Raw genomic sequence first — 14,229 nt, forward strand, 5'->3', positions numbered from 1 at the left:
TGTAGAGCCCTTGGGAGCCAAGTTCCAGAATGACTAGGCATTTACCACTCCTGCTAGTGCTCTCCATAGGACGCCCACCGTCAAGGCCAGGAGGCAGACCCTCACGTCGAGCGACCAGGGTTCGAGGGCTCTGACAACCGCGAGACATAAGCTGCACAGAGTACCGTGTAGCCTCCTGCCCGCCCCACCAGGCAACGATAGAGTACTTACAACAATCTTTCGATCCACGGATCAGTCCGCGAGGGGTTCAGCTGTCTTACCCTGTTGCGAGCTCTTTATCCTCGACTGAGAGACACAAGCGCCACGACGGTGCAGTTGCATAGAAGTTCAACGGTCAGCTGAGCTGGGGTGATGCTTGGAAAAGACAGCGGCCGGAAGGCCCTCCTTTGGTACCCCGGCGGCCGCCGCCCCTTCATCACCCCGCAAACGTTTTCCCTGACTTTGTTGTCTAAAGGAGGAAAGATTGGATAAAGGCTCGCCAACAGTAGAAATACTGGGACGACAAAGGGCGGCGGCCACAGAGTGCCTTAAGGGGCAGAGAGAGTAACAAAGCGTTCCGTCTTCCAGCACCACTCTGCCCTGACTTATGACCACCGTGGGCGCTCCTCGGCACTCGACTCCTTCGAAGATGTTGTACTCTACATTCTGGGGAGAGGCTCACATGTGCAGCTTCCTTCAGCCCTGACCCCCGGGCTGGCCAGCACTACAGGTAACCTGCATGTGCTGTGCTCAGGCCCCACCCAGAAAAAAGGCAACCGAGTCAGACAAGTGATACACCGAAGGAATTACCCACAGCTGACCCAGCACCCTGAGTCATGGGATTCCTATGGAGTCAAAGGGAGGCAAGCAAGGGGGTCACCTGTCCTTGCCTAAGCAGGTGTGGCACCCTCCGCCTCAGTCTCCTTATCTATAGGATGGGTCAATAGACCCAGTCACATACCCTTGGGGGCAAGAGACAAGACACTGGCTGTGTGAGGTGCTGAGGTGCTGGGCAGATATGGCTCTGGATAGGTCAAGGCTACCAAGAGCCACATGGAGGGTGGATACCTGCCACCTGTCCTGGTAACTCCCCTGGGAAGCAGGTTCAGCTAGGCCCTGCTAAGGACGGAGGCCTCACCAGGTTGTGGCTCTTGGCAGAGATGACTTTCGTGGCCCTGGGGTTCCAGATGACCAGGTCGGCATCAGAGCCCACGGCCACACGCCCCTTCCTGGGGTAAAAGTTGAAGATTTTAGCAGCGTTCGCACTGGTCACAGCAACAAACTCGTTCTCGTCCATTTTCCCCGAAGCCTGAGAAGCAAGAGAGCCAGCTGAGGGGAAGGTCGGGCTGTAGGTGTCCCAGAGTATTCCAAGCTCAGGAGGGGGTCCAGCCACGGCCTCGCCACGGCAACAGCCCGGCGGACACCCCCCCCCCACAGGTGCGCCAAGGACAGTGACCAGGCAGTCCAGTGGTGTGACTGCTCCTGTGGACACAGCCTCATTTCTAGCTGCCTCTGTGAATAAATGATGACACTTCGATACCAACACCTGTGCCTCTTGAGACACTGTGACAGTCACCCTGGTTTTTAGGTGTGGCAGAGGGATGACCTCAAGACATCTTGAGACAGGGACCAAGATGCAGAGGAAGAAGACCTGCCCTCTAAACCTCTGCCTGTGTACATGCCTGCCTGTATACCCGCTTGCCTGCTTTCTGCCTGTCTGCCTTCTTCCTTCCTTCTTTCCTTCCTTCCTTCTTTCCTTCCTTCCTTCCTTCCTTCCTTCCTTCCTTCCTTTCCTTCCTTCCTTCCTTCCTCCCTCCTCCCTCCCCCTCCCCCGTCTCCCCTCTCCCTCCCCCCTCTCCCTCCCCCCTCTCCCTCCCCCTCCCTCCCTTCCTCCCTCCCTCCTCTCCTTCCTTCCTTTCTTCCTGACAAGGTTCTGCTACGTAGCTCAGGCTGACTTTAAATATCCCCATGTTAGCTTCCAGGGTACTGGGGCTGCAGGCCTGCACCACTTTGCCTAGCTATAATGAATTCTTTTTAAAAATTCAAAGTTTTTCATTAACATGTAACAACGACATACTTATGGTGTGCAGGGTGATGAATATGACAATATTAACCTCCATAGGGGACTCCACAGATGTGACAGTACCGTCTCGAGGATACCAGGTGCCCGTGGACTGCTAAGTTACAGCTTGAAGAGATAAGGCTGGTCTCTCTCATGAGCATTTCTGGTAGGGGAGTCCTCCCACGGCATGCTGCTGACAGCCCTTACCACACCCCCATGCCCCCAGGCCTAGACTTACCACACACTTCTCCCAGACCACAGACATGCGCTCTTCTATACCATTGACACCCTCCGGAATGAGCGTGAAGTTGTCTTTGCCAACGGCCTTCTGCGCAGTAGTGAAGGTGCAGTGCGCACTGCCCGTTACCTGGAGGTCCCCACTGTGAACAAGCCAGGCTCAGAGTGGCCCAGGGGCTGGCCCTCCCGAACCGGCCACCGCTGGGTCAGCTCCAGCCTCCCAGGCAGCCAGCCAAGGCTAGGAGAGACCTGAGCCGGTACTTAAGTACGGAAGGGAGAGAATGGACAATGCGGGCATAATATGGAGGGCAAGAACAGAATCATGAGGGGCTAAGAGCAGGGTGTAGGGGGGTGGGGAACCCCAGCTGGGACCAGAGCACCTTGTACCTCCCCAACCGGCCTTCCTGCAGAAGCCTGGGATTCCTCTGGGGGGGGGGGACACCTGGAGGCCTCAGGCTGACGTGAGCTTTGGTAGGGTGGCTGCTCACCTGGACAGCAGGGAGGTGAGGTGGTCTGCAGTGGTAGGGTCTGGGTTGATAGGGGGTGAAGTGACGAAGGCCGCAGCCTTGGCCCAGTTCTTGCTCCAGTAGTGTGAGCCATCAGTGCCCAGGCTGGCAGTGATAGGTTCCCCAAAGACGACCACCCCTAAAGTGAGCAAGGCTTGTGGCAGGCACCCCACCAACCTGCACCCACTAGGAGCCTGAGCACAGCATGAGTCTCACACTGCTACCTCTCTGTTCCTGGTCTACATGTAGACATTGGCCCTGTGGGGTGGTTCTCAGGATAGTGGTTGGGACAACGATCCTTTCCATACCCACAACCTCCACTAGGGGTCAGGCTGCTGGGCACTCCCTCTGGGCCACAGAATAGGACTTGACCAATTAAACCTGTCACTTCAGAGAGAGAGGCCCCGAGTCCCAGGCCTGGGCATTGTACCAGCGCTCTGAACTAGGCTGAGGCTGTTCCTGTAAATGATGGGAAAGCACCAGGCTCAGAGTGGGGTGGGAACTGGTCCTGCTGCAGAGCATCTTCTTGGGAGGAGGGGGAGTGAGGCTCCTGGGTGAGCCCTGCAAGCCCTGCTTGACCTGTGCTGGCTCCGCTGCTCATCTTGTAACTTGTAAACCTGGTGGGTTTCTGTGCCAATCTTTGGGGAGAACACTCGTCCCTGTACTTATCCATTTCCACCCCAGGGACTCCACAGTCTCAAGGCAGGCCTAGGAAATGAGGTCTCATTATGAGACAGGGTGGGGAATGGTTGCCAGATCCTCCACTGTTAGTGAACATGCTGCCTCTTTATATGTGATCTTGGTCCTATGCCCCAGTCCTGGCCCTCTCTGGTGCCCTGGTGACTGCTGGGCCTTCGCTGGCCCTCTGAGCTCACGGACTCTCTCTGAGCCACACAGTCTAGCCCCTGGAAACCATAGCTATGGACCTGCCAGGACTTAGGTCCTGTCTGCCTCTAACTAGTCTAGGTATAACCATCAGGGAGCCCCCTCAGCCCTCAGGATGTGTACCCAGCTCCTGAACCCATAGCAAATATGAAAGTGAGCCCTTCTATGGAATTGAGGACTCCTCTTAGTTACACACTCAGAATTCTACCATTGGGGTCACCCAGGAACAGATACACAGGGTCCCAGTTTGCTAAGGACCCCTAGTAGGCAGTTATTATTCTAACAAGTCTGGAGACTCAGGTCCAGCCCTATCCCTCATGGGGACACAGGGCTCCTAAACGTCCCTTGAGTTTGCTCCCCTAGGACTAACATAAGCAGGTGCCCCATGAGGAGGCCTACTTTCCCATTGGGTCTTCCCTCCTTAGTGCCTAGAGGTTCTCAATTCTCAGCAGAGCTCAGGGAGGGTAGGAATATGTAGGAAGAGAGTGCCGGCACTCACCCCTGCGTTTGGCTTGGGCGACCATGTCAGCCGCTCCCTTGCTCATCACCTTGGTGATATATAGTGGGCAGTTGGCCTGCTTGGCAATGGTGACCGCTCTGTACACAGCCTCGGCCTCTACCTGAAGATGGGGAAGGGAGAGGACAATCAGAACACAAGAATCGTTGAGACTTCCTGACCAGGTGAGTTCTGGGATACCCAAAGATCACCCCCAAGACTGGAGGCACTGGAGGTATGCATCCCTGTTGGAGCAAGGGCCCAGCCTCTGGCTCAGTGTCTAGAATGTGGGTTGACCCACACAGTTCTCAGGGCCCAAGTGCACACTGCCTTCTTGCCTCAGGTAAGGGCCGTGGGGTAACAAGTGGTTGAGATGGATACTGGGAAGGCAGAGGGTCATTTGTATTAAGATGGATACTGGAAGGTCATTGTATTAAAAGCCTCCAAGATGAGGAGATGAGCAAGGTACAGCTTAGGCCATGAAGCAGGGCCAACTTAGCCCAGGGCCAGGGGAGAAATGGTATTCTCAGCAGGGCAGACTTACCTCTTCTGGGTGGCTGAGGACATGGCCCTCAGGGCCAGTGATGCCTTGCTCCAGGAGGCGCTTCTGTTCCTAAATGACCAATAGGATGCTTTGCTCCAGCCCCAAGGATCCCAGGCCCTGGATATGAGGTGCCTGGCAGCAAGCCCCATACCTTAACCATAGACCATGGCCCTGAACATCCCAGAACAGAACAACCACAAAGAACGCATAGCAGAGTGGACTTGGGGAAGGCTGGCCCATGGTGCAGGTGACTGGCAGCCAGCCAGCTCCCCTTACCCTTCCTGACCCTGGATATCACACTGCAGTCTTCCAAGGGATGGGTAAGGGTACTTTGGTAAGATCTGTGACATCATGGAAAAACCGATGTTGTGGTTTCCGTGTCCTTTAAGACCCCCTAACTCATGGGCTGTTTGACCTTTGACTTATAATATTCCCTTCTTCCTTAGACATCTTGCTCCCATCCAAGTATCACAGAGATCACAGTTCTCATAAGGTCTCCACTCAGCTTTGCCTGCCCACTGGGGCTCACACACTAGGCACCAGCTTGACCCACCCAGCCAAGCCCAGGGGCATCATAGCCTCTCACACCTCCTCCACAATGTCCCCGTTTTCTGCGTGCACTTGGGCCAAGGCTCCCAGGTCCCGGATGAGGCTGAAGATTTCATACATCTGTGAAGAAGGCAGACAGAGAGTCCTGTGTTTGTAGGGTTGTCCCTCCAGCAATAGCCCAAGACACCCCACTTGTTCATTCCCTTTGGACTTGGCCTCACCTGACCGTCAGTACACTGGTACCTGTCCTTGTATGCCATGAAGACCAGGAAGGAATTCACACCTGGAAAAGAGGCTAGAGGGGCTCAGACACCAGGCCAGGAGCCCAGAGACAGGGACATGCCTCCCACAGAAGCTGTGCTGGATAGCATAGCCCCCTGCAGGCAGACCTTCCCCATCAACAGGCCAAGCCACATGGACAGAGTCCCTATGCCCCAGCCACTCCCTCCCTGCTGCTCAAGATCGGGACTGTGTGCCCACCTAGTGGGCACACAGGTAAGACTATACCCACCATCACCACCACCCTGTCAGGCAGATCTCCACTCCTGTAAGACACAGAGCAGTGTAATTGGCTGGCAGCCCCATCCTCTCCCTTCGGGGAAGGCAGCCAGGCCTGGCATGCTGGGGGAGCCTCTCCTGGGCCATCTGGCATGTCACCTGCCTACAGGTCCTGAGTCCTGCCTCACTCTACCACAGCTCATAGCGAATGTTCAGGATAACTCTGAGAAGGGCAGGGCTGAGACCTCAGACACACAGGGAGAAGAGGGGCTGAGGTTCACACTATTGGAGTCCAGTCAGGAGCAGAGCAAGGCTGAGCCTTCCTAACTCTGGGACAGCCAGAATCTGCCCACCTCCCAGGACCAGGACCTAGGAAGGTCCGTTGAGGCCTCAAGGCAGCCCCAAACCCACCCAGCCCAGAGCCCTGTCCCCCTTGCCGGATAGGCAGTAATAATGTGGGTCACACTGGGGAGAACCGAGTCATCCTCTGCCATCCTCCCAGGTGATGACCTGCGCGTGATGTCTGATGGCGATTTCTGATTGGAAGGCCATCCTGACAGGGAGAGGGAGCTCTGCAGCCACCGGTTCCGAGATACGAGGCTGCAGGGAGTCTGTTTCGGGACAGCAGATTCCACTATCCCCAGGCGGAGGAGGTGGAGGGGCCTAGGCTCCAAAGGGCACCAGTGTGAGGACTGTCATTCCCTGGGAACTGCAGCCTAAAGGAGATGGCCTCGGGGCCATAGCACACAGGCAGCAGTGTCCCTTATGAACGTGCTCGTCTATGAACTACCGACACTGTGTGGAACGCAGTGATATGACAAGCATCCAGCACACTATGACCTTTTGTCGAGCCCACTGAGAAACTCGGGTGTGGTTTTAGCTTTAGGACGATTGAGCAGAATGGAGCCAATCTTTATTTACAGGTGAGTCAGTTTCGATACAGAGCTTTAAAGAACCTCTTAATAGAAAAACCCAAGTGATAGGAAGTGTGGCTGCTTCTTTGTCTTCTGGGCATCTCTTTTCTAGAAAACAGAGAGCCAAGGGCAGCATGGTCAGGGCAGCTTCTGTGAGAAGACCAATTACAGGACGTGTGCATGGCATAGGATCTCCTCGTCCAGAGTCTTTGAAAGTACAATTGACTTTGAGCGATTCTTCTCCAACTCAGTTCCTACATGCCTGCCTTCAGATCAGGGTGGCAGACTGTAGCAATTTCCAGGGGATCTAGAAGGGACCCCTCAGTCTGCCTGTAGGCATAGCGGTCCTCAGGTGCCACCCCCCCCCCCATCACTGCCGCTCACCTTTGTCCCTGACTAGGGCCTCCAGCTCCTCTCTGGTACTCTCATGCCAGCGGGGAATGTCCACATGTAAGGAGTAGTCACAGCAGGCTGCACTGTCCGCTCGCTCCCTCCACTGCTCATAGGCCGCCAGTAGGCTCACACCAGCCTCAGGAAACACATGGTCCACTGTGGAGGGACAGCATGTTCAGCCAGGCCTCCGAGCCTGGCCAAGATGTCCCACTACTGTCTCCAAGGGGGATGTGGTTTTGCATTCTGGAGACCAGAGTGGGGTTTGAGGAAGACAGGGCAAAAGGAGGTCCTGCCCTGCCACCTTCCCACTTCCTTCCAGTCAGCTCACAGGTACCTTCTGTCCCCCATTCCCATCAGCTTATAGCTATCTTCTGTCACACCTCTCTCCAGCCTCTCTGAGTAGAGCACCGAGAAGGGACCCTAAGTTCACATCACCCGACTTCCCGCAGACCTTGGCTCCTCGCAGAACAGCAGCGACAGTCAGGGTTTTTAGCTGTCCACAGTGCTGGCCCTGAGGACATGCATGCTTCTAGAAAACTTCCTCCACTGAGTCAGTCCCCCTGGCCTCACTGACTCCACAAGCCCCAAATAGCACAAATCATTCCTGTACATGGCCATCATGCCGTCTCCTTCCCATTCCAAGGTCCAAACACTGCCCACTGGCCAAATCCTGGGATGTGCCAGGAGAGAGCTGAGGGGCCACTAAACAAAACGGTGCACTCCAGGAACCGGCGGCTGTTTCACCTCCATGCCGTGCTCCCTGAACCCCACTCCATTTATCCATCGCACAGATCACCCACCAGGACCCTGGGAGTGGGCACAAGCACCACACAGCCTGTGCTTCAGCCTCGTGTGCATGCCATTGGTGTGTCTGGAGACGCCGCCCAAACAGGTGATGTTAACAGTGCCGCGGTGCTAGCCGCCCTGGCCCACCACATGCCCTCCAGCAGCAGGAGCCTGAGGTGACCACCTTGCTGCTCGTTTCCCTCCAGTCTGTGACAGAGTTAACCAAACCAGGCTGTGGTGGCAGCGATGGCTGAGTGTTGTTGTGAAGTACCCGGCGTCTCCAGACTGTACTCCCTGGTAGCAGCAGGGACAGCATTTACCGTGTTCCAGGTGCACAAAGAAATGTGTGTGGTCCATCTTCCATCCTCAGACCCTAGAGGAGAGGAGAGACCCTTTCCTCCTGCCGTGAAGGCATACAGCATGAGTATGTGGGGTCATGATATTGAGACCAAATCCCGAGATGCGCACAGAAGGAGTTCAAACGGGGTGGTATAAATGTCCTGTTTCCAACAGCACAGCCTCGGTTCTTAACACAGGCAAGAACTTACTGCAAGCAGACATCGGAGGCGAGGCTCAGAGCACTGGGATTTCTGAACCCCAGTTCCTGGCCAGAAGCCAGTCCCCTGGAAGGAGTAAGTGGGCACACATCTGCTTATCCAGAGCCCATCAGCACCCTAGGGCTAGCCAAGGCAACTGGGCCAGAAAGAGAAGCAGGCACGGCAGGGGTGTGCCCAGCGTGTTTTAGATGGAGATATAATAGAGAAAACAGAACTGAGAAAAACCACTTCGTGCAATAAAGAAATGGCCATGCACTGTCTCAGCACACCTAAGCATGGACAGAAACCCAGCCTCATACTAAGTGCTGTGATAACACAAAAACGCGCACAGAAGCCAGAGCCATTGTGTCAGTCAAGACTTCATGACTGCCTGGCAAGAAGCCTGCGCACTCACGTATCATTGTGGTCCCGCCCGCTAGGGCCGCCTTGGTGCCCTGACAGAAATCGTCAGCTGGGGTCATGCCCAGCACAGGCATCTGCAGCCGGGTGTGGACGTCAACTCCCCCAGGCAGCACCATCAGGCCATGAGCATCGATGGTTTTGATGCCCCCAGGGACGATGAGGTTTTCTCCAATTTGTCTGAAAGCAACAAAAAAGAGTGGTCACTTCATAGAGAGCGTAAGCTCCATGCCGTAGTTCTAAGAAGTGAGGGCTTAGCCGGGCAGTGGTGACACACACCTTTAATCCCGGCAATCAGGAGGCAGAGCCAGGCGGATCTCTGTGAGTTCGAGGCCAGCCTGGTCTACAGAGTGAGATCCAGGACAGGCACCAAAACTACACAGAGAAACCCTGTCTTGGTAAAAGAAGAGGAAGAGGAGGAGGAGGAGGAGGAGGAGGAGGAGGAGAACAACCACTTGCCTGTCCAGATGCTAGAGACTAAAACTCACTATCCCGGGAGGGCAGTGTGTAGGGCCCAGGGCTGTGCCAACATGGCTTTCCTCCTGGTCTCCACTGAAGGCCCTGTTTGCTGTCTACTGACCATAACTGGAGTCTCTGGTGTTGTCTACACCCATACTGGAGCTCCGTGACACAGAAAGCGGAGAAGGGAACAGGTCAGTTTTTTCTGCTCATCGGCAGGAGCCCAGACTTGTACTAAGTGCTGTGATAATATAAAGATACATGGACACTGGACCCATTGTGTTACTCAAGGCCTCGTGATTATCTAGCAAGACTACCATGCCTCAAGGATTGTTCCCAGGGTCAGGGTTTTGGAAAAAAACACATTTGCATGGTTTTCACCCCCAAGCAGACACCTGGGTTCCAGGTAACCAACATTCACACGTACACATATCTATAAATAGCCCCGTGTAGAAACTTACTTAATCAGACCATCTTCCACATACAGATCAGCATAAAAGGACTGGTCATCATTCACAATCTTCCCGCCTTTGATGAGAAGGCGGTCACTCTGACAAGAGACAAAACAAGGGGTTGCTGATGGAGACTTTCTGGACTATTAGGAACGTCTCCCCCTAGAATGACTGAAATGTTTCGATGCGTGTTGTAGCCCTGAGAACCCGCTCAAAGGTTTGTTTGCAGTACTCCAAAACAGGGTGCTCAGAGCAGTGTGGCCCTGGCACTAACTGTTAGCAGATGCTGAGGGCGGGGGCTGAGTGAGAACAGCGCGGCAAAGCCGTGGTGGTGACAGTGTGAGGAAGCAGCTGCGGCATTGAAGCCTTCCATCTGACTATCAGAGAGAAGGAAGACCCGCCTACGGGGAGCGCTGGTGACCTCACCATTCTCAAGGGGCACCTGGCTGCATCCCTCGCTGCTGTACCGACAAAACTAGGTGGGCAATAACAGAGCCAAACTGTTACACCACAATGCTACAGGCCCATGGCGGTGCCAGGAGGTGTGGGGCAGAGCGGACACCTTAGCCTTGACTCCAGAGGTTGTAGCCTAGGGACAGACAGATGGAGGCAGTGTGTCTTTACCACTCTCCACTAAGGACAGCATGGACAGGGCAGCTTCTGTGGGAAGACCAATTACAGGATGTGTGCATGGCATAGGACCTCCTCGTCCAGAGTCCCTCAGAACAGACAGAAGAGCACAAAGACAGGATGAGAGGAATTCAGGCCACCCTGAGCATCACAAGGGTTTTTCTGGGGAACTAGCGTGGTGTGGCAGAAGTGGGGGGATTAGAAGCAGCTGTACAAAGGCCCCAGAGGCAGGAAAGCGCTTGGGTTGGTTTTTTTTGTGTTTGTTTATTGGTTTGTTTTTTTGGTTTTTCGAGACAGGGTTTCTTTTTGTACTTTTGGTGCCTGTCCTGGAACTCACTCTGTAGACCAGGCTGGCCTCAAACTTACAGAGATCTGCCTGGCTCTGCCTCCCAAGTGCAGATTAAAGGCGTGCGTCACCGCCGCTCGTCCTTGGGTTGGTTTTAAGCCTCAGAAGAACATGAGGGCTATAACTAGTGGGAAGAGCAAGAGGAAGAGCAGGCATTGGAGCTGTGCAAGTTGGGACACCCAAGGTTTGGGGGTCGATGGGAAGACACTGGGGGCAGAAGCATTTGATTGCTTCTAACTGATGCAGAGATCACCTGGGCTGTCGGGAAGAAAATGGATTAGGATGTGGAAAGGGGAGCATGGCAGCTGCTTGAGCGGCTTCCTGGGTTGTTCAGGGAAGGTGAGAGGCTCTTGGCCAGTGTTAGGTACATGAGCACGAGAAAACAGATTTGACGGGTGGCTGGGAGTTGATGTGAAGAACTAACAGATAGAGAGGCCATGGGCGTGAAGGATGGGAGGGAGGGGCTGTGGCTCAGATGGCCACAGGCTCTGAGGCAGTGTGAAGACATTCACATGGGTAAAGAAAGGGTCTGTGGGTAAGGCCAGCTCCCTGTGGGCTAACCTCCTCAAAACGGAGGCATGGAATCGGATTGGTCCCAATGCTTAGCACCCATAAGACATGTCTAAGACCAACCAGGAGGGACGGGTCAGGCAGAAAGAGGAAACTGCAGGTGAACTCTGCATGGACCTCAGAACTGATGGCCTAGCTTTGGTGGAGAATAGTGGAAGCACACAGGAAATGGAGACGCACATGCAGAACCACATGTGAGGGGGGGACCTACTGATGTCCCTTTCCTACCCATCATGAGCCACAACTCTCCCTGTGAACGGCCCAGGGAAGGCACTCTACGCTAAATAAACAAGGAGGCCTGGCCACAAATTCCTGCAGTCCATGCGGCAGCCGGGCCAGGCCTCCAGGCCAGCTTGAGTTCTGTATTACCTGAATCTACCTGTTATACCTATAGTCTGAGGCCAGGAGAACCAGCTGAGGGTGTGGCAAGCAGAACCCTGTGAGCCTACAAGGACGGGGTATAGTTCACTGTTCTGACCAACAGCCGAGTGTTGGGCTGAATTCTCGGGGTTCTCCTGTTCTACCACTACTACAGTCTTCCAAAGAAAGGCCTGGCAACTATGGCCCAGCCAGCCCATGCCACCCAGCCCTCTGCCTGTACAGCCAAGAACCACAAACAAGTTTTATATTGGTTGGGGGAAAACTGAAAAGAATGGCTTGTAAACATCTTATAAAATCCACATTTCCATGTCTACCGATGAAGTTCGCAGATCCATTCATGTCCATGAAGCCACCCTGCCCAGGAGTCCTTAGTGAGACAGACATGGTATGGCCCACAAAGCTGACAGGACTTACCATTTGGCCCATCGTGGAAGTAGCTTGTTGACCATACATAGCCTGGCTGCGGGTGCTCCCTGACCAGTCCCACTGAGCACTGGTGTCTACCCAGGCCCACCACAGCCACCCACTTTGCAGGGCTGCTACTCTGGACCACACCCCTCTGCTCCCCCCTTGTTCTAGCCATTCTCAGGAAAACTCAGCCATTAGGAGAAATCCCTGAGCCACAAGTCTTGAGTTCCGGGGTCCCTATATTAGACTCCAGTTTTCAGGCACCAGAAGGAACATGTGATGCTGTGACAGGCCCCATCTAGATGAATGGAAGTTCCCGTGAGCCCACTCCATCATCATGAACAGGTCTGCCTGACTCGGCAGGAGTCTGCCATCACCATCTCCACTCACTACCAGATGGCTGATGGCACTTCCTCCTTAGGCCTGGATCCCTAAGAGTAGTAGGCAGTCAAGAGGCAGGAACTAATTCTGGTCCCTGTGAGAGGGGCCTCTTTCCTCTTTGAGGCTTCCCCCCCTTTCTTTCTAAAGGAGAGAACTCCCCCCAGAAGGCTAGGGAGCTGACCTCCCCAACAGCCTGATTAGACTCCAGAGCTCTTATGCTGAGAACAAGTCCAGAGCTTTGATGAGAACTCCTAGAGCTCCCTGACCTGGTCCAGCTGATCCCAGGAGTCTCCCCCTCTTCCTCCCAGGCTTCGTCCCCCACCCCCTCCCGTGACCCGTGAGAAGGCTTTGTTTCTTGGCCAGCCGGGTGGACACACTGACCTTCTGCTTTCTGCATGTCTGTGTTGGGGAGGTCTGTCCTGCAAGGCGGTGCTGAAAGGATGCTGGTCAGAGTGGTCAGTTAGTACTCACCTCCCGTGGAGTCTCCGAACCCAGCTTCATTCAGGGACTCGGGGCCTCCAGGGGCACCAGATCTAGTAGTCAGGGCTAAATCGCTTTGTCTCGGACAAAGCACTAAAGACACGGAAGCGGCGCGTCCAGGGGGGTAGGCTGCCCACGGGCTGTTCTAGGAACAGCATCCGACATCCGAGTGCCTTGAGGCCCGGGGCCAACAAAGGCTGTGTCCGCCGGCCATCCTGGAGACAGAGCTCCAGGCAATGTCCACTTGATCCCCATCTGCCCCACGCAAGACCGGGCAGGAAGCCGGCCACCTACGCCCCGGGTAGCAGGCCGCTCACCCCGCCTCTCCGAGCCAATCACCCGAGTCCGGAGAGCTGGCGGGCCCCGGGCCTGTGAACCCGCTGAGCAATGGGTTCTGCGCGGCCTGGAGAGCTCCGCTGCTGGCGGCACACGAAGGAGAGGACAGGGAAGGCTGGCGCCTGGCCGGGGACTAGAGCAGGCGTGGGACTCACAGGCTGGGCCTGGAGGACCTTCTGCTGCGCTTGCAAGCCTCTCCCGCTGTGGGCAAGGGGCGCCAGACGCGGCGGGGCCGGGGGCGGGGGCGGGGGACCAGACTCACCGTGATCCGGGGAATGCTCTTCTTGCCTTGGAAGGACATCCTGATCCGCGGGCGGGCTGTGAATCCCCGGTAGGGGCTGCGCGGGCGCGGACGTGCCGGCGGGGTACACGCGCGGAGCTTAGAGAGTCCAAGTGTGAGCTAGCCGGGCTCAGAGCTCCGATTAGCTCATTTGCATATGGGCCCCGCCCACCAACCTCGTTTGCATTCTGGCCCCTCCTCCCCGCTCTAGTTTGTGCTAGCTTGCTCGCGATCTCTTTCTCTCCCTCTCTCCCTTCCCCTCTCCTTTTCCTTCCCTCCCTCCCTCCTCCAAAAGCACCCTGGAGGCCACAGGCTGTGACCACTGCACCCCAGTCCGCCTATGCTGAGTGGAGAGGGATGGTTTGTGACCTGTCGGGACCAACATGTATTAAGTTTGCATTTGGGGAAGGACAGGAGGAGAGATACCTGTCCTGCCGGGCCCCACCTAGCCTGTTCTGTGATAGCCTGCACCCCAGGCTCGCTCCAGGGTTCAAAACTAATTCTCTGGGCGGAGGCGCTGCGGGAGCCAGAATATAGCCTGGTATCTCTGGCAAAATCCAGACATCTTCAAGAAATGACTTCAGGCTGGAGTGCAAGAGCCTAGCCTGATGTGACCATGGGACCGTGGTGCCTAGACAGACTGTTCTTTGGCAGGCCACATCAGCCTAGGGCAGGAGGGAGAGAACACGTTGGAGGGGCAG

The 14,229-nt window shown here is 55.5% G+C and overlaps 1 protein-coding gene across 1 annotated transcript; it reads right to left on the reverse strand.

Annotated features, from left to right (window-relative positions):
* Positions 1-327: 327 nt before the first annotated feature.
* Dpysl4 (dihydropyrimidinase like 4) lies at positions 328-13,673 on the reverse strand. The gene is made up of 12 exons (XM_037203045.1): positions 13,511-13,673; positions 9,726-9,814; positions 8,801-8,985; positions 7,055-7,219; positions 5,480-5,541; positions 5,298-5,378; positions 4,710-4,778; positions 4,169-4,289; positions 2,767-2,923; positions 2,280-2,421; positions 1,118-1,288; positions 328-645 (listed from the first exon to the last, which is right to left on the reverse strand). Exons 1-12 carry the CDS (start codon positions 13,547-13,549, stop codon positions 328-330), a joined length of 1,599 nt encoding a protein of 532 aa, XP_037058940.1. The 5' UTR covers positions 13,550-13,673.
* Positions 13,674-14,229: the final 556 nt, after the last annotated feature.

The sequence above is a fragment of the Peromyscus leucopus genome, chromosome 1 (genome assembly GCF_004664715.2).
Source record: "Peromyscus leucopus breed LL Stock chromosome 1, UCI_PerLeu_2.1, whole genome shotgun sequence".
NCBI lineage: Eukaryota > Metazoa > Chordata > Mammalia > Rodentia > Cricetidae > Peromyscus > Peromyscus leucopus.